Raw genomic sequence first — 26,719 nt, 5'->3', positions numbered from 1 at the left:
ATGCCAGCCACCATCCATCCCCAGCACCTGGGGCCCCAGGCATCTTGGTGACCAGTGGAATGAATTCAGTTCAGGAGCCCAAGGGAACCAAAGAGCGGTTTCAGTATATGACAGGGCCTGACTCAGGGTGGTCTTTCCAAGAACTGTGGGGGAAGGGACGCGTCCACGTGCAGGACTGAGAAAGACTGGAGGTGGACCCCGACCCTCGTGGACATCCTAGCAGAGCAGGCCCTCAAGGGATGCATGCGGGTGGGTGATTGACAGCTGGGATGAGGGCCTGGGCCGCCCATGCAGGCCCGTGGGGTCGGTCATCTGCGAGGTCCAGGGCATCACTATGATGATAACGGACCCGGCTGCCCTCGAGGACACCCTTCAGCCTCCGCGATGGTTGGTCCTGGACATATCCTCGCTGCCTGGAGGGGTCAGCGCCAAGCTGGGGTGGGGCGTCGGGGAGGTGAAGGTAATATCCGCCGATAGGTCTAGAGGTGGTCCTCCCCACGGGGGAGTCCCCACCACGTGCTTCCTCGGCGCCCCAGCGCGCCAACCCTGGGCTGGACGACGCGCCAGGGGGGCTCGCGAGCCCGACGCGAGGCGCCTCCTAGCGGCCGACCCCGGAGTGTGCGTCGGGGACGCTCCGACCCGCGTGAGTGACTGTGTGTGCGGGTGTGTGTGTGGGGGGGTCGCGGATTCTCGAGGTGGGGGCTTGAGGGACGACAGACCCTGAAGGGGAAGCGACGCCGCGGTTCCCTCGGGGTGAGGGTCCGTCCGTCCGGGGCCTCCTCGTCGTGCGTGAGGGGGGCGGCGGTGCGGCGTCGCTCGGCGCTGAGCGCCCCCCGGGGCTGCGCGCGCGCGCGCGCTCGCGGGTTATTTTTGGCGCCCCCGGCGGGGCGCGTGTGCCGGGGGCGTGTTTTCCTTTCCCACCGCCCGCCGTGCCCCCGCCCCAACCAGGTGTCGCCTTGCCCTTCACTTGTCGCTTCTCTCCTCCCAGGGACTCATCCCCCCTCGTGGCCATCGCCGGGGCCTCACGTCACCTCCACATTCAAGCAGAAAAGAAAAGCGGAAGAAGCGGCCGCGGCGGCGGCGGCGGCGGCGGGAGGAGGAGGAGGAGGAGCCGCGCGGCGGCGGCGGCGGCGGCGGCGGCCCGAGGCGGGGGACGCCCGGGGGTGGGGGGACGGGACGCGGCTTTGTGCAAAGGCGGGTCTCGGGGCTTCCCATGGCCGAGTACGACCGGGGAGGAGGCGCCGCCGGTGGGACCCTGCCCACGTCCCCCGGTCCTGCCCTGGTCACCAAGGGCGTCCTGAAAGCCGGTGGAGTGTCCGGTGCCGGGGAAGGCGGCGGCGGCGGCGGAGGAGGAGGAGGAGGTCGCCTCGGCCACCGCGGGCGGGCGCGCTATGACAGCGGCGGGGTTTCCAACGGAGATTGCAACCTCGGCGGCGGAGGAGGCGACGACGAAGCCCGGGCCAGTCCTATCAGGGAACCCCCCCGAGGAGGAGTTGTCACGCTCGCTCAGACCCCCAACCTGGCGTCTTCCTGTCCCCTCCTCCTCCTCCCCCGGGAAGGCAAACCACCCCCACCACCCGGAGGCCTGCCCCGAAGGAGCAGCATCATTAAGGTAAGTGGGCATCTTGGGGGGGGTGTGTTGGTGGGGGGGGGATCTGTTTTCATCCCTCCTTCTCCCACCTCCCCACCCCTCCCCGGACAGAAGAGGGAACATGGGTGTTTGGAGAGGTTGAACAGGCACTGATTGGAAGCTGGTGGCATTTAGGAAAAGAATGGAGAGGTGATCTCCCTTCCCGAATGCACATTGGGTAGCTCTGCCCAGACATCCTCTCCTGGTGCAACTTGAGAGGCTGTCATCTCTCAGGATTGATTTTAGTAGGGTTAGGGCCCTGTACCTCTTGTACCTGTCTGAGCAGGGCTTGCATGTATATATATTTATTTATTTAGTGGTGACAGACTCCCTTGTAAGGTTTCTATTGTATTTTAAAGACAGGGATGATGTGCAAACATTTTCTTAAAAATCCCAGGCAATGAAGAAGACATGATATCTTCTGGTCTATATTATGAGTTGCTCTCCCTCCCCCAAAGGATGGTACTGTGGAGAGACTGTAAAAATCTCCCCCTCACTCAATTACGGGGAGAGAAAGGGTTTCTGAACAGAAATGCACATTTCTGATTTTCAAAAGCTGGGAGAGATTACAGTTCTGCACAACATAAATTCTCCCCCCCCCCTTGCAGTGGGCAGGGGCCACCCCCCAGATCTGTAGGGAGTTCTTTTGGACATGTTTGCTTTGCTTTGGTATCTTGCTTTTTTTTTTTTTTTTTTTTTTGGTGCAAGGGGATCTTTTAGGAAGTTCACAATTGTTAGGTGAACTTTGAATTCAAGAAGTAACATTGGGAGTTTGTGGTGGTTTCCTTCTAGTATTACATTTTGGTCTGCAGTATAGAAATATCTCTGAGGCCATAAAGTGAGAAAAACTAAATAGTTGACGAGTTAAGAAGAGTTGGGCAAGACCTAGCCCATTTGGAGTAAATTTGAAAATGTTACTTTCTTAAAAATCAAGGGGTTTTCAGGATGAAGAGCTCAGAAGGAAGGCACCCATTGATAGGGCTGCACCCATCCTTCCTGTGGCTGATAAACCCTAGGAGAGAGGTCACAGTGTGCCAGAGTATTTGAAATTGAATAGCACCTAAAGAAATCTTCAAGTAGTGGTGAACATGTCTGTGGTGTTATCAACGTCTGCAGTCCTAGTGAAATATACCATCTTGCTGCTGTATGTAAGAGGCAGTTGCGAAACTGTATTTTGCCTTGTCATATGTTTGGACTGTTTGACAGCTGAAGGGCTTGAAGATCAAGTGCAGTACCTACCGACAGCCTGCCTTTTAGCCTTTAAGCTAAGGAAAGTAGTGACTTTTGGCTACTTATGCAGCTTTTAATGACAAGTATTTTCTTCTGGTGTGTAATTTCCATGAATGTTGTTTTCAACTGCATGACAGTCCTGCATGTGGAGTTACATGACACTTCTCTTTTTATTGGTTGACAAATATTTGTGGTGATTTTGCATTGTGGTGTTAATGAAATTTAAGATGAAAATTTTAAAGATTATACCAGCCTACCTAATTTTAATAGCCCTCTGTTTCTCTCTAAAGGGTCTTTTTTTTTCCCGCCTTTAAAATACTAGTTTATGGGCTGGAGAGATGGCTGAGCAGTTAAGCACTTGCCTGTAAAGCCTAAGGACCCCAGTTCGAGGCCCCTTTCCCCAGGACTCATGTTAGCCAGATGCACAAGGGGACCCATGTGTCTGGAGTTCATTTGCAGTGGCTGGAGGCCCTGGCGTGTCCATTCTCTTTCTCTCTCTCTGCCTCTTTCTCTGTCACTCTCAAGTAAATAAATAAAAATGAACCAAAAAATACTAGAGTTTATCAGTAGCCATAGTGAGATTCATCATGTAACTTAATGATTGACAGCAGTCTCTTTACAGTCATGGGAGATAAGGAGGAAGGACGCCTGTCAATATCTGTGACATGCAGAATTGAAAGCACATCATTAGATATCATTTCTTCATTGAAGGCTTGGAAACATATGGAGAAATGAATTATTCAGAAATCACTGGTTTGGGAAGTGGTGTTGATACTTATATTGAATTCTATCAAAAATGTTTTCATTAATTTTTTCTTTTGTACTTTTTGGTGTGTAAACGTGTGCATTTTCATGGTGTATGCACATTTGTGTCCAGATGGACATGTCCTGTGCCCATATGTGCAGATGGCAGAGAACGACCTTGGGCATCCTCTCCTGTTGCTCTTCTACCTTATTTCCCTGAGTTGGAGTCACTCGCTGAACTTGGAGCTCCCCAGTTAGCCTGTCTGACCAGGGAGCTCCAGTGAACCTCTTGCTGCTGCCCACTACCTCTTTTGTTAGCTCTGAAGTTACAGGCTTATGTGGCCATGCCTGGCTAATTTTTTAAAAAATATTTTATTATTTGCAAGTGGAGATTATACACAGAGAGCAAATGAGAGTGTTCCAGGGTCTCCAGCTGCTGCAGATGAACTTCAAATGCATGTGCCATTTTGTGCATCTGGCTTTGCCTGGGTACTGGGGAATTGGACTTGGGCTCTTTCAAGGCTTCACAGGCAAGCAAGCACCTTAACGCTGAGCCATCTCTCCAGCCCATGCCTGGCTAATTTTAGTGTGGGTGCTGGGAGTTGAACTCAGGTTGTAATGCTTGTGCACCAAGAGCTCTCACTTAATGAGCCATCTCTCAGCCCCCATGTTTCTTCATCTCGTGAAGGCATTTGACTTCTTGTTCATCATCATGCCCTAGATACACATGCCAGGAACATGGAAGGTGCTCAGCAATAGCCCAGGCTGACCTGGAATTCACTATGTAGTCTCAGGGTAGCCTCCAACGCAGGGTGATCCTCCTACTTCTGCCTCCCGAGTGCTGGGATTAAAGGTGTGTGCCACCACGCCTGGCCTAAGCTATTAATTTTTAAAACAGGTGGTGGATCTAGATTTATCAGCTTCCTATCATGTTATCTTGTACCTCATTAAAAGGACTTGACAGACTCCTGTCTCTTGCTTTTATTTTTAACTTATTTTTTTCTCTTCTTAACTGCTTTTGAAAATTAAGGAAGTAGTGTTGAAAGTTGATTGAGCCTGGGGTATGAGAATAAGTTTATGTAGGTAACTGCTTTATATGTTTCTCCATGAATAGGTTGCCTTGAAACACTAAGATTTTAGGAATTTAATGTGGTATTTTCCAAAGACATAATAATATCTTCATAGAATAAAGAAATTTTTTTACTTTGCTGTCAAATTTCATAAAGCAATGAATAATGCATAGGTATTTTTTGTCACATGAATGGCAGAAGTTATATTTCACTTTTGTGAAGAAGTAACAAAAGTATCTAAGCAGAGCTCATGTGAAAAGGCTAAAATGACATCTTTCCTGTGTTTGTTGGGAAGGGCCTACAGGAGTGACTAGGTGCCTTTGTGTGTGGAGGTAGGAGCGGATGAGTGAGCAAGGTGCTGGCTGGGGGCAGGCAGCTAGTTAAGGAACTGGAACAAGTATGCATAGATTCCGTGTGCTGAACTGCCTGCGTACTTTATTCTGTCATCCATCTTCTTTCAATCTTCATGTCCCTGTCGGGTGGGGGACCCTAAACCCGAGTCATCAAGGCCCTAAATGTGATAACTGGTTAATAGAGAAGAAGGGTTATTGCATGTGTGGGATATACGCTGAAATACACTGTAGGCTGACCAGAATTCTATTTCTCATTTAAAATCATTTCTTTGGTGCGCCATCTGTTTTGTAAATATGGTGACGAGTAAGAAGTTGTTGTAAAACTATTTTTCTGCCAGAATAGATGTAAAGATCTGCACTAAACTCCTTGGTTATGGTAATAATCTTGATGAGAAGTCAAGCAAGGAGCCTGGTAAAATCTTTTCCAGAGGTCTTAAGGTGATACAGGAAGTCATGGAGATCATCACCAGTCTGTCCTACTTCCCTTTAACTCATCTGAAATAACAGTATCCTCTTGAGATTGTTTACAGAAGCCCATACTATCATCTTAAGTAAACAGAGATACCACTTTCATTTTCTCTTTCCATAATTCATTTCATCATGTTACTTGATAAAATTTCTGCTTCATTTCCAAAGAGATCATTTGGTTTATTTGTTCAGATGCCCCCTCTTTTGAAAATAATTCTATTGGTTTAAAAATTAAGTAGTATTGTGGGCCTTAGATTTCCTTTTTACCTTTAGAAATAAATGAAGTGAGAATGTCTATATTAGTCTGGGTGTTGTTTTTTTTTTTTTTTTAAAGATCAGCACTGGTTAAATACGTTAGTTGATGCTTTTAAAGGGTACTATGATTTCACACAGTACAAAAGTTTCACTTTTGATGTGCAGGTCTGTGAGCTGTGACAAACACATGGAATCCCCGAATCCTTACCACCACAGGGTGGGGACCAGCTCCAAAAGTTACCCCCCCCCCAAGTCTCTGTCATCTTTGCCTTTCCACATCCTTGGACTATGGTAACTGCTTTGAGACCTTTTCCACACTTGGGAGATGCAGCCAGTGCATTATTTGGTATTCAGAAGCAGTAACGGCCACCACTCACCAAACTCTCACCATAGGCAGAACACGTGCTTTGCTTACCATGACTGTGTGACGTGGTACTGCACCAACCCAGAGAGGATGAGCAGGCAGAGTTCATAGAGGTTAACCATGCATCCCACGTGCTGGAGTTGCATGCTGCACACCACTTGAATACAGCTGTACTCCACCGCCCTCCACTGCCCTCCGAATTACACTAGCCATTTTAACTATTCCTTTAAGTGAACTTGGCTGGTCTGGGACATTAGATTTGATTTCCTCCTTTAAATGGATAGGATGTTGGCTTGGGGACTCTCTGTTTCTACTGGCCGAAGATGACATATAACATAGCCAGGCAGCTGTTTCGTCACCTGCTGTGGCTGCTTGTCCAGGCCTACTAGCTTCACCGTGACCAGTGTTCTGACTTTTCCCAAGGTGGCAACCCTTCGTATTATTTTTTTTACTATGGTTATTATCATTTTGCATAAGAGAGACATTTCTACAGTCTATATACCAACATATATATCTCTGCCTTAATGCTGAGCTCCTCAACATGGAGAACTCCAGGATTTTTATATCTGTTACAGTAGTCAAACAAAGTAAAAAAAAATGTACATAGGAATATTATATTGGCTTATGGCTTATATAATGTGGTCTCTGCAAAAACTAGTCAAAGCCAGGTGTGGTGGTACAGGCCTTTTTTTAAAAAATTTAGTTTTGTTTATTTTTATTTATTTATTTGAGAGTGACAGAGAGAAAAAGAGGCAGAGAGAGAGAGAGGGAGACACGGGGGGAATGAATGGGCACACCAGGGCCTCCAGCCACTGAAAATGAACTCCAGACGCGTGTGCCACCCTGTGCATCTGGCTAACGTGGGTCCTGGGGAATCAGGCCTTGAACTGGGGTCCTTAGGCTTCACAGGCAAGTAATTAACCACTAAGCCATCTCTCAGCCCTGGTGTAGACCTTTAATCTCAGTACTCAGGAGGCCTTACCCCGAAAACAAACAAGCAAACAAACAAATAACTTGTCTATATTGATACATCTGGTCTATATAGACATTAAGTACTTAGTAACAATTTTTTGAATTGGACCTTAAAAATATCTACATTTTAACATTTTAATATTTTATTTATTTATTTGAGAGAGAATGGGCGCACTAGGCCCTCAAGCTGCTGCAAACGAACTTCAGTTGCATGTGCCACCTTGTGCATCTGGCTTTATGTGGGTACTGGGGAATCAAACCTCGGTCCTTAGGCTTTGCAGGCAAGTGCCTTAACTGATAAGCCATCCCTCCAACCCTTTTTTTTTTTAAATGAGAGAAACAAAGGCAACTGTATGCTGAGTAGACATGTGGGCACATTATAACTATTAAGCAGATGGGCACTGGATCACAAACTGCCTTGTCTGCATAGATAGGCAGATCCTAATGGATCATTTAGGTCAGAAAACTCTTAATGGCCAGCCAGCAACTGTGCTCTTTACTTTGTACAAATGCATTTCAGACTCCAGATAACTGTTGAAAGTTTAGAGCATAGCTTGCCCCCCTTTAAGCTTTTCACTTCTCTGTTTTTCATCAGATTCATAAAGATAGCTGATGAGAGATTATTTGTTTTATTAATTGTTGAGAGCATTCATTTATTTTCTCTCCAGATAGTTCTATGTGCTCTGCAAAGTGTCTAAACTACACTGTTTCGCTTTTAATGCTGAAGTAATCCATGCCTGAATATTCAACAAATAGGGCAATGTTATTCATGATTTATAGTTCTAAAATATAGATATGAGTATGAACATTCATGGCTTCTTTTTTGACTTCATACATATATGTCCAAAGATAAATAATTTCTTATGCCTACTAGCATCCATGACAGTTCTCTGGATTAGTTTACCTAGCTTGTTGTCTTTGATTAGTGGAATTTAGATGCTTTCTCCAGGTGGCCACAAGGTCTAAAATGTGTTTGCAAGCTGCCTGGACAACTATTTTCTACTGGCAATAATGAATCAGGAGGGTTTTACTCAGCATAAGAGTGCAAGGAAGCTGAGGAGATGGCTCAGTGGTTAAAGGCCTTCACTACCAAAGCCTGCTATCCTGGACCAAAGCCTGCTCACTTGAGTTCTCTTCCCGAGTGCCCAAGTGAGGCCCAGATGCACAAAGTGACACATGTATCTATAGTTCATTTGCAGTGACAGAAGGCCCTGGCATGCCATTCTCTCTCTTGTCTCCCTCTCTGTCTGCTTGAAAATACACACACACACACACACACACACACACACACACACACACACAAATATATTTTAAAGAGTTTAGGTTTCAGGCCACATAGTGAATTCCAGGTCAGCCCAGAATAGAGGGTGACCCTACCTCGAAAAACAAAACAAAAAAAAAAAAAAATGTAAACAAATGTAAAGAATGACCTAAACTCAAGTTAGACCCACTGGGGGCCTTGTAGTTGAGCCATTTCCCCGTGTCAGGATAACTCCAGAGCTTTCGGGTTCATGACGCTGATGAGACTGGCCAGCTGCTGGCAGGCCCTGGAGCCCTGCGCACTCCCGACGGCCGAGCAGCTCAGGCTCCCACGTCCTCTGACCGCCAGTACTTGGCTGTGGCAGGGTCACCTGGGTAAGATGTGTTTGAGGTGATTGTCTCAACTTGGCTTTTGCCTGGGATGTAGAGGGTTGCACCCTAGCCAGGTGGTGCTAGTCTGGATTATTTAGGTGGCAGCATAATGAAGGAAAATTAGAGGGTCTCCAGTTAGCTGCTTAGCTTACTATCTGGCTGTGTCCTTTATGTAGCCTTGGGCAAGATGCTGAAGTGTTTGTGTCTAGGTACCCCTAGTATCAGATGGGTCGGACAAAACTCACTTTCATAGCATTGCAGGTTAAAGGCACTTGCTCACAAAGCCTGAAGGTCCCTGTTTCAATTACCCAACCACCCATGTAAAGCCAGATGGAAATTCATTTAAAGCGGCCAGAGACCGTGGTGCACCCATACATGCATATCTACTTGCACAGATAAATAAACAAAAATTATGTAAACAAGATTCACTGAGCTGATGAGCAGGTGGCACTCCTTAGGCATCATCTAGTCAGTATGTCTGTCTTCTGCAGGTCCTCCTGTTTGTGCTGCCCTTTAGTAACATTGAAATTGAAGCACCACCATGCACATTTTGAAAGATATATCCTTCAAACTATGTGGAAATGTGCCCACCTTCCCAGATCAATGCCACTGATAGTCTCAAGAGTGAATTACCTACGTGTCTCTCTGAGCCTGGCTCCTCAGTACACGTGCACATGTATAAGGAGCTGAAGCCTTGCAACACACCCATCTGTCAAAATTGACTCAGGAAGGTCTAGACGTACATCTTTTGTCGTCATGACAACATTATTAATGGCACCTCCATTCACTCCCAAAAGTGTCCCAGTTTGGATGATAAATAATACAGTCCCCTACTTACAATCTTCATTTTACAAACTCCATTACAACCTCTCCAGTAGCCCCGTGGGATTGCCTTCTATGCGGAATTGCTGCCTTTACACTCATCTCCTTTGTCTTTTCTGTTGAAAGGCATTTCTCTCCTCCCATGCCTATCAAAGGCCTTTTTTGTTTTTTGTTTTTTGGTTTATCGCCTTCCAATTGGAATGAAGTGTTTTCTTTCATCACCTCCAATCCTCACTCTGCTGCATGTCCACACTGTCCTGCTTTCGTCTGCCTCAGATCTTACTCATCCCCAGTTTATGAGAGAGTGTATTGAAACATGTATTTGTGGAACAAATGAAAAGTAGGAAGTTCTGATGGATGACAACACATCTTACCACTTTGCTGAGGATGCTATTTAGATTTCACTCTAACTGGTTCTGATGGAAATATAAACTATATGGGCTGTGCTCTTCAAAAAGAAACTCATCTCATGTGTTTAATTTTGGAAACAAAGGGAAAGTCATACTTTTAGATCCAGGGATTTTGTTCCTTCCAAATTGTTCTTCAGGATGTCCAATGAGGGATAGAGAGATTGCTCAGCGGTTAAGGCACTTCCTGCAAAGCCTAATGACCTGGGTCTGATTCCCCAGTACTCACGTAAAGCCAGATGCACGAAGTGGTGCATGCATATGGAATTCATTTGCAGTGGCTGGAGGCCCTGGTGTGCCCAATCTCTCCCTCTCTCTGTGTCTCTTTGTCTCTGTCTTACTATGCTTGCAAGTAAATAAATAAAAATTTTAAGAAAGATCTCAAATGATCTGTCCTTTTAGTGCTCCTGAATTAAGGATAGGATAGATCTTTGAAATTTTCTTTTGATTTATGTATTGCTATCAGAGTTTAAAGACCATGACAAGAAATCCTATTTCTTTCAATAAATATTATTGAAGGCAAACTCTTTTTCTGATATTTAGTTTTTTAGGAAACATAGTTTTTGTTCTATTTTTCTTTCTTTTTATGTAATTAAATTACATAAACTTATTGTCATTAATATTGGAATGCCAAAAATTATTCTTTGGGAGGGCTGTGGAATTAAAATAACAATAAAAAAGATTTTTAAAGAATTTAGAGGACTAATACACAGAGTTGTAGAAATGGAAATCTATCCCCTCAACATATTTTGTAATATAATGTTGGAAATTCTGTCCTTTGTTGCAATGTAAGGATTGGGTGAGGAAGACTCTGGGGTTCATCTTTGTCATTGCACACAGGAACCTGCAAGGAGCCATTATCATCTTTACAGGAAAGAAATCAATTCATAAGTTCTGAGAATTCTCAGACCAGGCCAAAATTCAGACCAAGTTTCATCTTGAAAGCCCTTGTTTTTGACTGTCACCATCCTTTTTCACTCTAGCTTTTGACTTGTGTTTTTATTTATTTATTTATTTGAGGGCGACAGACACAGAGAGAAAGACAGATAGAGGGAGAGAGAGAGAATGGGCGTGCCAGGGCTTCCAGCCACTGCAAACGAACTCCAGACGCGTGCGCCCCCTTATGCATCTGGCTAACGTGGGACCTGGGGAACCGAGCCTCGAACCGGGGTCCTTAGGCTTCACAGGCAAGCACTTAACCGCTAAGTCATCTCTGCAGCCCTTGACTTGTGTTTTTGGCTTTCTCTCTCTCTTTTTATTTCTCCTATGTACCTAGGTCATTCTGACTCCTTCATCTTACAAGCTCCTGTTAGTCTTGAAATGATGGCAGGTTTCTGATTAGAAGAATCTGGCTTCTTGTAGCTGAATGGTGGTATGAGGTCTCATGCACCTAACAATGTGAAGACATAGTAGCCATGGTATTGGCATTGCAGTTCTCTTCTCACCGCTGGCACAGAGCACCCAGCCAAAAGCAGCTGATGGGAGGAAAGAGTTTATTTTTGCTTACAGATTCTAGGGAAGTTCCATAATGGCAGGGGAAAATGTGACATGAGCAGAGTCTGGACATTACTTTCTAGCAATCATCACGTGAACAATAGCAGCCAGAGAATGTGCCAAACTAACACTCGCACGCTAGGGCAGATAAACCTCAAGGTCCACCCTCAGCAACACACCTCCTCCTGCAAAGCTGCACCTCCCAAAGTTCCACCAGCTGGGGACCCAGCATTCATATCACGTGAGTTTATGGGGACACCTGATTCAAACCACCACGTCTGGCTACTATGCTCTAGGTGCTGTCTGTGAAATCAGATGTCAAGCATTTTCTGGAAGATGCTGAAGTTACAGGTATTAATGTCCCAGAAACTAAGCAGCTGGTTTAAAAGTAGCTAATAATGTAGATTCGTGGGATTTTCAGAATGGAGACCTTTCATCTTAGGTCTTTTTGTAGTTAGGGATAGAAAAAAACTACTGATTAGCATATTTAGTTCCTGCTTTGGTTGAATTCATTTATTTGCATATTAGCATAAGAGAATTGGAAATATTGTGTAATCTTGCAGTTTCTGAGTATTAATAGAAAAAGAGGCTGTCTTTCAGAAGCTATTTTTATGGATTTTTTTCCATAGATAGCTGCATGTGTACACACTACTCATGTGTGCACATACTCTGTTTATAAATAGTAAAGGTCGAGGGCTATCTAAATAACATAGTACTAGGTTGACATGAGCCCTGTCCATCTCATGAGAGACTGATGGGTAGCAGCTGTCTGCTCTCTAAATTGACAATACCCAGAAGAGGTCGGGTGGTGTTTGAGCATTGCTGATGAGGCCTCTATTGCCTTTGACCAATTAGTCTGGCCACAGAGGGATAAATGACCTCGTTTACAGCTACCATTAGAATCACAAGCTGTATGACTCTTCCTACATGGTTCTCCGCTACCTTTTATCTATCATCTGAACTGTGGTATCCTGTGGGCATAGTACATGTAATTTTTCAAATTGTTTTATGATTTAATGTTCACTCTTGAAGAAAATAAATTGAGTTGCTTATATTTTTTTCCCTCTACTTGAGACATGCTACCAGCTTATATTAAATGCCAACAGAATAATTCAGGTGTTTTTATATTGGAGCTGGTAGACTATCTGGAGAGATATTAGTTCTGAGGATTTATCTTTGGGGTATTTGATGGTTTGTTAAGGCAGCCTGTATGCTATTTTAAGGTTTTCACTGGTCTCTATATAGTTTCATAAGTGATTTTCTAATCATCAAAAATGCTGTTAGAAATGTTAGGATATGTTTGCATTCACTTTAATAGATATTATCAATTTTCCCAACTAGTTAAAGGAGCTTGTATGTACATATTTGATATCATCAGTGGTATCATATTTTGTTTTTTGATAGTCATCATTGTGATAGTTAGGTGAGAAGTGGGACCTTACTGTGGCTTTTAGGTTGAATTTCCCTAGTGACTGATGATAATGAACACCTTTTCATATGTGTCTTGTCCATTAGGATGTTTTTTTAAGTGCCTGTTTGAGTCTTTTGCTCACTGAGAAATTGTATTTTTTAAATTGACTATGACCTCCTCACATTTTCTGGTTATGTCTTTTGTGTGATATAAATCTGAAAATGAAAATGTCTTCTGCATATGACTTGCCTTTCACTGTCTGCAAGTGTGTCCTGTAATGTATAACAGTTTTTAATGTTCATAAATTTATCAACATTTTTACTTATGGATATTAAAAAATGTGAGGGTGTATGTGTGTGATGTGCACACATGTGCACACATGTGCAAATGCCAGGTTATCTTGCCACTACAAATGAACACCAGATACGTGTGGTACTTTTTGCTTCTGGCTTATGTGGGTGGCTGGGGAATTGAACCAAGGCCCCCAGGCAAGTGCTTTCAGCCACAAAGCCCATCTTCTCAGCCCTCTATGGTTCTTTTTGCGTTGTTTACTTAAGTTCTGGAGCTTTTGTTTTACTTTTCACATGCAGATCTTTAGACTATTGGATTTTTTTTTTTTTTTTTGAGGTAGGGTTTCACTCTAGCCCAGGCTGACCTGGAATTCACTCTGTAGTCTCAGGGTGGCCTCGAACTCACAGCGATCCTCCTACTTCTGCCTCCCGAGTGCTGGGATTAAAGGCGTGTGCCACCACGCCCAGCCATTGGGTTTTATTTTTAAGTAGGGTTTGAGATGGAGTCAGTTATTTCTATTCACATAAATATCTGAATTAAGAACCATTTATCTGAAAATACTATCATTTTCTTCTGTACTATATTGCTTTTTGTAAAAAAAAATGTTTTTATTTATGTATTTGATAGAGACACATGGAGAGAGAGAGCGTGCGCATGTGCACCAGGGCCTCTAGCCACTGCAAATGAATTCCAGATGCATGCACCACTTTATACATCTGTCTTTATGTGGTTGGTTCTTTCAGGCTTTGCAAGCAAGCACTTTTAACCACTGAGCCATCTCCCCAGCTCTGTATTGCAGAGGGGTAGGGGAAGAATTGGCAAGCCAGGGCCTTAGCCACTGCAGTCAAACTACAGATGTGTGTGCCACCTTATTCATATGCGTCTGGCTTACATGGGTTCTGGGAAGTTGTATCTGGGTCTTTAGGCTTTGCAGGCAAGCATCTTAACTGCTAAGCCATCTCTCCAGCCCTGTATTGCATTTTTTAAAAAGTAAGTTAAGTGATTGTTTATGTGATCTGTTTGGGAATCTGTTTTTTAGCTTGCCAGTCCTCACATCCATGTAGCTTCTTTCCTATTGGGTATAGTTCCAACAGGTGCATGTGCAGAAAGACGCGGACAGGAGCACTTATAATTGTGATAGCCCCAAATTAGGAACAACAACCCAATGGTCCAGCTAATAAAGTTACACATTATATATGGAAAGGAAGAGAAAAGAAAGGGAGGGAGAGAGAAGGAAGGAAGGAGGAACGAGGGAAAAGAAAAGACAGACAAAATGAGTAATTTAGCATTCTGTTGAGGGAAAGAAACTGAACTCTAAATATTTTATTTGTATGAAGTTCAAAAACAGGCTAATTAATTTGGGGTGAAGGATGGATTACATCTGGAGTTGATTGAGAAGGATCCCAAAGGAGATTTCTGGGTGCAGTAGTTGGTTCTTGACTTGTGTGGTGGGTACAATATACATTTAAGTTATGAAAACCCATCAAACATGTGTTGTTTTTTTTTTTTTTTTCTGGAGGGATATTGTACTTTGGTAAACAAGCTCACCTAGACAATTAAATTGTGGACATCAATCAGATCCCCTGCCTATTTGGGGTACGTCTTTTCCAGTGCCTGCTGTCTGAGGGTCAGTCTGTGAAAGGTGCTTGTGCTGCAATTGGGTAGGTGGGAGTGGATGTATGGAGAGCCTGAGCTGAGTGGGGGTGGAGGTGCAGCAAGATGTGGCTTTCTAGAGGAGCTCAGAGACCACATTTTTCCTGGAATGTTCTAAGGACTTGTGGGAAGGGGTTCTGGATGGAAGGTGACAGTGGGCTGTTGGACATTGCAGTCGTCTTCTACAGTGGTCACAATGGCTTAGAGCTTTTTCTGTGGTTGTTGAATGTGTTTTTGAGTATTTTGAGCCCTTCAGGTGTGCTGGAACACTTAGTTTCAGAAGGGTGTTGCTTCTATAGAAGTATTGACAATGCTCCAGGCCTACCGACAAAATTGAGAGGTGTCTGATCACCACTGAATAGTAAGAGCTCCTGGATATCATGTGGCCAGTGGGAGTTTTAGCTCTATTATATACTAATTTTGTGCCATCTACATATTCTGTTTTGGCTTGTTTGTTATTTCCAGGTAGAGTCTCACTGTAGCCTGGCTGACTCAGGATTTACTATGTAGTCTCAGGGTAGCCTCCAAGTCACAGCAGTTCTCCTACTTGTGCCTCCTGAGTGCTGGGATTAAAGGAATTCACCACCATGCCCAGCTCCATCTATATATTACATCAGGTAAAGAAGCAGAGAAGGAAACCATTGCGTCTTTAACCGGGTCATTTTAGGGTACTCTGGAATCACATGGGTTCCAAAGCATCAGCATGCAGCAGCTCATATCAGATATCATATCAGATATCAGGATGCCATGGGCTCTTCTAAGCAGCCAGGGAGAGGACAAGGTATAGTCAAAGGTCAGAACAGCTGGTGAGACCTTTCTCATATGTTCAAGTCCCAGAGGGTCCCCTGCGCCCCCTAGCTCTTAGATATGAGAGAGCAAGCACCCAGGAATCCTGCAGATGATAGAATGATCTCACAGCTTGGAGATGGGAGTCAGGTAGGGCTAAATAACTTCATCCTCTTCATGTTATTCCTTCAAAGAGCCTACCTGCCCCTTTCTTGAGGGCTCAGAAATACCAAAGAAGTCCTTAGTCAAATTTGCATAGCTGGATTCCATGTGAAGATGCTCACCTGCTTTGTGTGCTAATCATGCCACAAGGATGTATTTTCTCATACAGAAAAAAAGTAGAAATGTATGCTGTATCAAATACCAGAAAGGAACCTGCTTGCTTATTTGGAACTTTATTTTGCCAGGGTTAATTGTCTCTCTGTAGCCTCTGTTTGCTGGCTCATCCTTGGGTGCTTTCCATCTCTCCTGAGAGGAGAGCTGTCTAGTTGTGATATTCTGTGGCATGGAGGAAGTCTCTGTTTAGGAGGAATCACTGTTTCAAGGAACTGATTTAACAGTGGCCCAAGCACTGTTCTTAGAGGTGATTGGATCTTTCAACCTTTGCTGAAACAAAGGTTTGACCACCTCATCTTATGTTCAATGATACACTCTACTTTTCGTAAAACACTGTTTACTCAGAGGTGATTACATATAGACTACTTTTAGAACAGGCACTTGGTGCTGGTGATTTATACTGGGAGGGGCAGACTAGCCCAGTGATGCTCCAGTAACTATCATGATGGTGAGCTCACAGGACCAGCCAGAGATGCTTCAGAACTCCTTATGATGGTGAGCTCACAGGACAAGCCAGAGATGTTCCAGGACCCCTTATGATGGTGAGCTCACAGGACAAGCCAGAGATGCTCCAGAACCCCTTATGATGGTGAGCTCACAGGATAAGCCAGAGATGCTCCAGGACCTCTTATGATGGTGAGCTTACAGGACAAGCCAGTGATGTTCCGGAACCATTCATGATGGTGAGCTCACAGGACCAGCCAGTGATGCTCCAAAACCCCTCATGGTAGTGAGCTCATAGGACCAGCCAGTGATGGTCTAGAACCATTCATGATGGTGAGCTCACAGGACCAGCCAGTGATGCTCCAGAACCATTCATGATGGTGAGCTCACAGGACCAGCCAGTGATGCTCCCGTGCCCCTCGTGATGCTGAGCTCACAGGCAGGACTGTTGTCATGATTTTGGGTTAATGTGGATTTTCTGAAGCTGGAATATTTCCTCTTGCCCCACAGACTCTTGTGGTCAGGAAGAATGAACACTGAACTCCTAGAGTGCCTATGAAATTTTTCTTAGTAGCTGCAAAGCAGTGACATGAAACTTTCAGTTGTGTGCTAGTAGCCTCTTATGTTGTCTGTACCTTTTCTCCTCAGCTCAACTGTGCAGTTAGATTGTCTCATTCTTGTTTATTCTCTTGAGTAAGTTTTTTTTTTTTTCCTTTTACAAGATCATATTCTCACTTTTCTTGTGTAGGTACCATGAAATTGAAGTGAACCAATTGGAGAGAGGTGTTTTGGAAAATTCCTGTCTAGAGAGTTGATGGGCATCCACAGGTTGGCAGTTGCAAAAGTGTCCTAGAGTGTGCCAATCTTGATTGCCATCTGCTTTTGAAAAAAAGTACCATAGACATTCTATTTACATATTTCTAGATGAAAAGTACAACAATTTATAACATTTGTTTTCTGTAGTTAACTGTTTTTGACACTTCCATAGATGTATACAGTGCAATTTGATCCCACTCCTCCCATTACCCTTTTCTTCCCCGCCTCCTCCTCCATGAAGACCCTTTTTCTTCCCAGTAGATCCCCATCCTACTTTTATGCATTTTTGACCCTCTGAGTAAAATTTTCGTTTTCATTTATTTGTGAGGGGAGAAAGAGAAAGCGACAGTAAGTGTATGGGCATAGTAGGTCCTCTTGCTGCTGCAAATGAACTACAGTCTATGATTCTGGCTTTAAGTGGGTCCTGGGGAATGGAGCCCAGGCTGTCAGGCTTTGTAAGCAAGGGCCTTTAAACGCTGAGCCATCTTCCCCAGTCCTGATGTAAATTTGAAGTTAGAATTGCTTGCACTATCATGGTGGGAAAGTTATTTACTAGAGAATGGGCAACCCACTGGTGGCTCCATTACCAAAGGACCTGATTGTCCCTCTCTCAGCAATCAGCAGTTGTCACTTTTTATTCTGGGAGGTGTGAGGTCTCATGAACCCTTCCCTCATCCATGGTGAAATATTCACAGGCTCAACCTTGTTCATGCAAACTATCTGCTATGAGTTCATGGCTACATCAGATTTGATTTGTTGTATCAGAAGAAGCCTTCTGCCCCACTCCCTGTCTTCCCACTCTTACATTCTTTCCATACTCTTTTCTGCTAAGTTCTCTGAGCCTTGGAGGGTGTGGTCTAGATGTCAAGTTTAGGGCTGAGCACATACTAGTTGCTTATGCTTGGTGACTTTGCCAACTCTGCATGTCTGCCCTTTGCATAAAGAACTTTCTGTGTTCGAGGTGGCAAACAGGGTCAATCAATGGGAGCAAACATAGAAGATAGGTAGAAGGCAATTTGACATACTGTCTGATTAGGCAACCATACTACCCAGGGCCCAAGTCCCTAGCCACAGACTTTTGGCTAGATTTATTGTACCAGACCTGATTGCCTTCTTGTGGAGCTGGCCTCACATTTAACTGGTGAGCAGTTGATTACTCTCATAACTCTCATGCCACTACTGTACCCATGGACACATTTTTCCCTGCAGGTTGGCTGTGGAGTACACAGGGTCCACAGCTGGGTAGGATTGTTGATGAGTTTTCTCTTCAGAAACTTGCAAAACACCTTCTGGCATGAAGAAAACTAGCCAGCAGGGAGGAAGCTTCCAGTTCAGTTCCAGCTTGGTTTCCTGCAATCAAAGCATGTGGTGTCTTCAGCATAGGGACTTACCACGTGGTTTTGGAGAGTAACCAAGGGTCATGAAATAGCCAGTATAATTTTACAACTCACTGGGATAATCTCATCCCTGGCACTAGGATTTTTGATTAATACCCTATGGCTACCAGGAATAGCATTATTCACCTATATAGGGGACCTTTATTTAAGCTCTCTCTATATACACAAACATATATGTATATATGTACATATATAGTTATATACATGTATAGTTATATATATATATATTTCTATATAGTTTTATATATAGATAGGTAGATAGGCTGGCAAGATGGTTCAGTGGTTAAGATGCTTGCCTGCAAAGCCCAGGAATCCAAGTTCAGTTCCCCAGTACCCATGTAGAGAAAGATGCACAAGGTGGTACATATGTCTGGAGCTTGCTTGTAGTGGCTGGAGGCCCTGGTGTGCTCATTCTCTTTCTGTCTCTCTTTCTCTCTCAACTTCTTTCTCTCACTCTCAAATAAATAAATAATTATATGTCAGACGTGGCGGTACATGCCTTTAATATCAGCACTCGTGAGGCAGTTAGGAGGATTGTCATGAGTTCAAGACCAGCCTGAGACTACATAGTGAATTCCATGTCAGTCTTGGCTAGAGACAGGCCCTACCTCGAAAAACAACAACTACACACACACATACACACACACACGTACATATAATATGTATATTTTTAAAAACTATTGGTTTGCAAGCAGAGAGAGAATGCACAAAACAGGCCTCTAGACACTACAAACAGACTCCAGATGCATGTGCCACTGTGCGTCTGGCTTTATGTGGGTACTGGGGAATCAAACTCAGGACCTTAGGTTTTGTAGGCAAGCATCTTAACCTCTGAGCTGTCTCTCCAGCTCAATATATATGTTTTTTCTTTAATTAGCTTACCAAGTAGTATGCTCCATAGGGCTTATTCACATGCCTTTAGTTTTCGTTCATGTTTCTACCACCCTCATCCCTTCCTTACCTTCCCACCCCATCCCTGCTTGAGCCTTTCCCTCCCACTATTATAATCCCTCTACTTTTGTGTCCCATATATTCTGCTATTAACCTTCATGACCCCTTCCCTCATGGCCCTTTTCTAGCTTCATGGCTTTTACAGACACTCATTCTGACTTAGCGCCATCAATCTAAAATTTGAAGCTAGGATCCACATATGAGAGAGAACATGCACCATTTGTGTTTCTGACCTGGTACCTCATTCAGTGTGGTAGTTACCTTCCCATTGCTGGGACAGAGCACCAACCTAAAGCAGCTGGTGGGAGAAAATTAAAAAACAAAAAACAAAAAACAACTTTTTTAAAATAAGAGATCGAGAGAGAGAGGTGGGGGGGAGAATTGGCAAGCCAGGGCCTCCAGCCACTGCAGTCGAACTTCAGACTCATGCACCCCCTGTGTGACCTTGTGCTTGTGTCACCTTGAACATCTGCCTTATGTTGGATCGGAGGTGTCAAACACGACTCCTTAGGCTTTGGAGGCAAGTGTCTGAACCACTAAGCAATCTCTCCAACCCCAAGAAAAGTTTTTATTTTAGCTTATAGTCTTGAGAAAAAGTTTCATGTTGGCAGGGGAAAGCATGGCATGAGCAGAGGCTGGTCATCACCTCTACCATAGCAAGTGGAAACAGCAGCTGAACTCTTGCAACAGGGAGCTGAGCTATAGCACCCCAAAGTCCATCCTAAGCAACACACCTCCTCCAGCAAGACTGCATCTCCCAAATTGCTACCAGCTGGAGACTCAAGAATTCACAACAGATGAGCTTGTTAGGATATTTGATTCAAACCACCACACTCAGCATGATGTTTTTCTGTTTCATGCATTTCTTGGCAAATTTCTTTTTTTTTTTTTTCTGGCTAAATAAAACGCCATTCTATATATATATATATACCACATCTTCAAAATCTGTAACTTATGGGCATTTAGTTATTGTGACTAGAGCAGCAGTAAACATAGCTGAGAAAATAGGCATATAGTAAAGTGTAGAGTCCTTAGACTCTATGTCCAAACCTGGTAGGTCTATTTTTGACGTTTTGAGAACCTTCCATTCGGATTCCCATAATGGCTGCACTCGTCTACACTCCAGCAATGAGTAAGGGTCCTTCTCGCCCACATTCTCGCTAGCCTTTGTTATCAGTTTCACTTGTGTTTTCTTTCTTTCTTTTGGTTTTTCGAGGTAAGGTCTCACTCTAGTTCAGGCTGACCTGGAAGTCTTAGGATGGTATTGAACTAATGGCAGTCCTCCTACCTCTACCCTCTGCTGGGATTAAAGGCGTGCGCCACCATGCCTGGTTTTCTTGTAATTTTTTTTAATGAGAGAATTGGTGCCTCAGGGCCTCCAGCCACTGCAATCAGATTGGAGACGTGTGGGCCGCCTCGTGCGCATGTGTGACCTTGCACATGCATCATCATGTGCGTCTGGACAATTGAACATGGGTCCTTAGGCCTCACAGGCATGCACCTTAACCACTAAGCCATCTCTCCAGCTCCACCTTTTTATTTGTAATGAGAGAGAGGGAGAGGGGGAGAGAGAGAAATGGTGCGCCAAGGCCTTTTGCCACTGCAGTTGAACTCCAGACGTGTGCCACCTTGTGCACATGCATGATCTTACGTGCGTGTGTCACCCTGTGCGTCTGACTTACATGAGCTCTGGACCATGGGTTCTGGGGAGCCAAATCTGGGTCCTTAGGGTTCGTAGGCTAGCACCTTAACCACTAAGCCATCCATCTCTCAAGCCCTGAAGGTAGTTTCGTTAAAGAATATTTTTATTTATTTATTTGCAAGCAGAGAGAGACAGAAGAGAGAAGAGAGAGAAGAGAGAGAGAGAGAGAGGGAGAAAATGTGTGCAATAGGACCTCCAGTGGCTGCAAATTAACTCCAGATGCATACACCACTGTGCATCTGGCTTTACATGGATACTTACAACATGGGTTTTTAGGCTTTGCAGGCAAGTGCCTTAACTGCTGAGCCATCTCTCCAGCCCCTCAAGGTAGTTTTATTTTTCATTTCTCTGATAGATAAGGATGAAGAACACTTTTTAAAGTATAAATTAGCCATTTTAGAACTTCTGTCTTTGTCACTACTAGGATAGAACATCGAGGCCTTCATCTCAGAGTCTTGGAAGATTGTGTTGCTGAGGTAACTGTGACTATGCCACCAAAGAAAAGAATCTTCATTTTCTTTTTGACAGAAATCAAGATTCAAAAAATTCAGGAAGTCTGTTAAAGGAATAGGAATAATTTTAACATTGTTATTTCTGTATATTTTGTGGACTTGAAAAGTCAATATAACTGTAACTGATGAAATGAAACATAATGTTTTCTCATAGAGTACATCAGACTCAAGAAAAATAATCTGAGGGCTGGAGAGATGGCTTAGTGATTAAGGCTCTTGACAACGAAGCCTAAGGACTCATTTTCTACTCTCCAGAAGCACAAAGGTGAGGCAAGTGCAAGGTTGCACATGCCCACGAGGTGGCACAAGTGTCTGGAGTTCGAGTGCAATGGCTGAGGTCTGGTTTGCCAATTCTCTCCTCCCTCATACCTACCCTCCCTCCCTCCCCCTCTCTTTTTAAAATAAAAAAAATAAAAGCAATGTGAACTTTATGTGCAGCATGTAATATATTTTGACTTATAAGAAAGTCAGTCAAGCTCCTTAAAATGTTTTTATTTATTTGCAAGGAGAGAGTGAGACACACACATACACACACAGACAGACAGACAGACAGGCAGGCAGGCAGAGACAGACAGAGTGAGAATGTGTTCACCAGGGCCTCTTGCCACTGAAAACAAATGCCAGAAACATGCAACTTTGTGCATCTGGATTTACATGGGTACTGGGGAACTGAACCCAGGATGTCAGGCTTTGTAAGCAAGTGCCTTTTAAATATTTTATTTTTATTTGTTTATTTTACAGAGAAAGAGGAAGGGAAGGAGGAAGGGGGGAATATGCACACCAGGGCCTCCAGCCACTGCAAACAAACTCCAGATGCACGCACCCCCTTGTGCATCTGGCTAACGTGGTTCCTAGAGAATTGAACCATGGTCCTTTGGCTTTGCAGGCAAATACCTTAATTGCTAAGCAATCCCTCCAGCCTGCAAGTGCTTTTTAATAGATAGCTGAGCAATTCTCCAGCCCAAACTCTTCTATCCCATCCTGTTTTTTAAATAGTGAAATAAAGTCACCCAATGACCTCCTTGTTTCATTAGGTAATGAAGCAATGAAAATGTAAAAAATTATGATAATACTTTAATAAGTCTGTGACAGTTCATTTTCTTTTTTTAAATTAATTAACTTTTTATAATTAACAGCTTCCATGACTGTAAACAATATTCCATGGTAATTCCCTCCCTTCCCCCACTTTCCCCTTTGAAACTCCACTTGCCTTCATATCCCCTCCCCTTCTCAATAACTGTCTCTTTTATTTTGATGTCATGATCTTTTCCTCCTGTTATGATGGTCTTGTGTAGGTAGTGTCAGGCACTGTGAGGTCATGGATAACCAGGCCATTTTGTGTCTGGGGTGAGTATTTTGTAAGGAGTCCTACCCTTTCTTTGGCTCTTACATTCTTTCTGCCACCTCTTCCACAGTGGACCCTTAGCCTTGGAAAGTGTGATAGAGATATTTCAGTGCTGAGTGAGTACTCCTCTGTCACTTCTTCTCAGCACTGTGATGCCTTCTGAGTCATCCCAAGGTCACTGCCATCTGAAAAGAGAAAGTTCTCTAATGAAAAAGTGAGAGTAGCATTAATATATGGGTTTGAACATTAGGAGAAGTGCTTATGGGGATGTTTGATGGACAGTTCATTTTCCTAACTTAAGGATGCATAGTTGTTTCATGTCTGGGCACCACTTTTGGCATCATCTTGGTGTACTTTCACCATGGTCCTGTGTGGCAGACAGCATTGATGGCAGCCATTTTATGTTGAAAGAGTTGAGGCCTTGGTGTACATAATTACACACAATCAAGATACTGGCAGAGTTGAGCTCTGTACCCAAGTCACCTGCTTGTCACATTTCATACCAGGCAGGTACCTTCCCACATCTTGTACATGTCAGTTGAGTAGCTGACACTTTATTCCTTGCCTGCATCATTAACAAGGTACAAAAATAGAAGCCCAGTGTCATCAAAAGGTAACCTTGAGGCAGCGCCCATTCGAGGTAGTGAACTGTTTGACTGGTTAAAAAAACAAAACAAAACAAAAAACCCCAAGAGTTGTTTCTCTTCTCTGAAAGGAACTGAAGTTTAACACTTTTGTCCTGCTTTGCTACTTAGAAAAATCACATGACTTTGTATTCTGATCAAGCAAAACATGTCCTTGAAGTTTGGAAACCATTATCTGCACTAAGTTTATTTGGCCAGCTAGACCTTCTTCCAAGACTGCAGTGATATCTCCTGGACCATTCTGGAAGCCAGCACTGCTGTGAGAGTTCCTGGAGGGCACTGCTTCTAGAGGACTAAAGACCCTCCAGAACGCGGGCCACTTGCTGGAGCACTTCTCTACACACGGCCACACAACCCAGGGTGGAGCTGGTGCTGAGATCAAAGTCATACAGACTTCCTTCCTCTCTGCTGAGATCCTCACTCAGAAGAAGACTCCACCCACAGCTCAGGCCTGCCTCCCTCACTTGCACGATGCCTGCACTGATGGCGCCCTGATGCTCAAGGACATATAAGCTGTCCTTCTGACACCACCCTCTCACCAGCATGTGACCTTCGCTCTCGCTTCTCTCAGACAAACTCTTCAGACTTGTCTCCGGGAGAGCAGTATACGGTGGCCCCTCTCTGTTGTGGACAGTGTACCTTGTCCCTGTGGTCCAGGTCCCACCTCCTCCATTTTGCATCCTAACTCTCCCTTCAGTGTTCATGACTTCATCAGCGAGTAGACATAGATTGTGGAAAACAAGGATGATGTAATATTGCTCACATCTTCTGCAGTTCTTCTCTGGGTTACCTCCTAACCTCTGCTTTATTTGTGGCTGTATCTTTGAAAAAAATAATTAATTTATTTATTTGAGAGAAAGAGAGAGAGAGAGAATGGGTGACCAGGGCCTCCTGCCACTGCAAACGAACTCTGGACATATGCGCCACCTTATGCATCTGGCTTACATGGGTACTAGGGAATCAAACCTGGGTCGTTAAGCTTTGCAGGCAAGCACCTTACACACTGAGCCATCTCTCCAGCCCTGTGTGTGTATCTTGAAAGAAAGCCTGTGACTTCCTTCTCCATCTTTCATTCACTTCTTCACTGACTCCATTAGGGCCCTGTGTGCTGTGCAGTTAGTCGTCCTCCTCCTGTTTCGTGCCCCATCCTAAACAACCTTTCCACATCCACGGCTGCAGCTAACCATGGATGCACTGATGACTGGCAAGTTGATGTCTCCAGGTCAGGTTTGCCCTCTGAGCCTGAGGCATAACCATTTGTTCAGTATCTTCTCTGGCACATCACCAAAACACCTCACTGCAATTTACTAAACCCTACCCCAGTCTTCCTTTTCTTGCCCTGTTGCCACCTCCTCTGAATCTTTTTCTGCAGTTAGTATGCCAAGTGGCCCCACCATATATTTCCTTTCTTTTATTTTAACTCTTTTTTAAAAATATTTTTTATTTTTATTTATTTGAGAGAGAGAGGGAGAGAATGAATGAGTGTGCATGCCAGGGGCCTCCAGCCAGTGCAAACAAACTCCAGATGCATGTGCCACCTTGTTCATCTGGCTTACGTAGGTTCCTGGGGAATCAAACCTGGGTCCTTTGGCTTAACCGCTAAGCCATCTCTCCAGCCCTGTTTTAATTCTTCATTGACCACTTCCATATTATATATATGCACTGTACTCTGATCACAATCTCATCCCATCACCCTCCTTTGTCTTCCCCTCTCCTTTACCCCCTTCTCTGAACCCCTTCTACTTTCCAACTACTCCCTCTTCTATTGTAATGTCATCTTTTTCTGTTTGTTTTTGCCCTTATGTCACGCAGTCTTATATAGATATCATAAGCCATTGTGAGGTCATGAATACAGTGCCCACACTGTGACTGGGAGACAGCAATCCAGAGTACTTCTTCCCATCCTTTGGCTGTCACATACTTTTCCATAACCCCTTCCACAATGGACCCTTAGCCTTGGAGGGTATGGTAGAGATGTCTCAGTGCTGATCACTTCACTGTTACTTCTCAGTGCTTTGATGAGTCTCCCTAGTGGTCACCACCATTGAAAAGAGAAGCTTTTCTAACCAAAATGAGAGTAGCATTAATATGTGAGTATAAACACAAATATTTAGAGAGCAATTTGTAGGCATAATACACCCATTTAGCCAAATAAAGGGTAGCTTTCCCACTAGGACTTACGACATCTCTAGCCATAGGCTTTTGACTGGATTTTCAGTACCAAACATGAATTCCCTCACATGGAGCTGCCCTCAAATCCAACCAGAGAGCAGTTTATTTTTCCCCATAACAGACATAACCACCATTGTGTATCCATTTCATTGGCACATTTTGCCTGGCTGGCCAGCCATGTTGCTAGCAGGGTCTACTGCTGGTTATGCCTGTTGATGGCTCTGCTACTGCAGCAGGCTGCATAGCTCTTCCAAGCACTACAACAGCTAGTCAACAGGAAGGAGGCCTTCAACTTGGTTCCAGCTTGATTTCTCAGTGTCCTTCAGCCAAAGCACGTGCAGTCTTTGGCAGTAGGATCTTAACCATCTAGTTCTGGTGGACAGCCAAGAGCCTTGGCAATGGTCTAGATTGTTTTGGGGACAGGGGGGTCTCCCTGACTAACTACTCACTGGGAGGTTTCCCACCCTTAGCATTGAGGTTTCTCTGTCATAATCTGTGGCTCTGGGCATAGCATTACCTACTCCCACAGAGTACTTTTGTCCACATTCTCTGTCTTGTTTAGTTTTTTTTTTTTTTTTTAATTTTTATTTATTTATTTTATTAGAGAGCGACAGGCACAGAGAGAAAGACAGACAGAGGGAAAGAGAGAGAATGGGCGCGCCAGGGCTTCCAGCCTCTGCAAACGAACTCCAGACGCGTGCGCCCCCTTGTGCATCTGGCTAACGTGGGACCTGGGGAACCGAGCCTTGAACCGGGGTCCTTAGGCTTCACAGGCAAGCGCTTAACCGCTAAGCCATCTCTCCAGCCCTGTCTTGTTT

General features: G+C 44.2%; 1 protein-coding gene across 1 annotated transcript in view; it reads left to right on the top strand.

The window, feature by feature from the left end:
- Positions 1 to 1,178: 1,178 nt before the first annotated feature.
- Plcl2 (phospholipase C like 2) overlaps positions 1,179 to 26,719 on the top strand; it is a 219,330-nt gene continuing 193,789 nt past the window's right edge. The window contains exon 1 of the mRNA XM_004661324.2: positions 1,179 to 1,612. Coding sequence (XP_004661381.2) covers positions 1,214 to 1,612 — 399 coding nt within the window. The 5' untranslated portion in view covers positions 1,179 to 1,213. The remainder of the gene's footprint in view (positions 1,613 to 26,719) is intronic.

This window comes from Jaculus jaculus, chromosome 16, assembly GCF_020740685.1.
Source record: "Jaculus jaculus isolate mJacJac1 chromosome 16, mJacJac1.mat.Y.cur, whole genome shotgun sequence".
Taxonomy (NCBI): Eukaryota; Metazoa; Chordata; class Mammalia; order Rodentia; family Dipodidae; genus Jaculus; species Jaculus jaculus.
The sequence above is the reverse complement of the archived record's forward strand: the minus strand, read 5'-3'. Positions and strand labels throughout refer to the sequence as shown.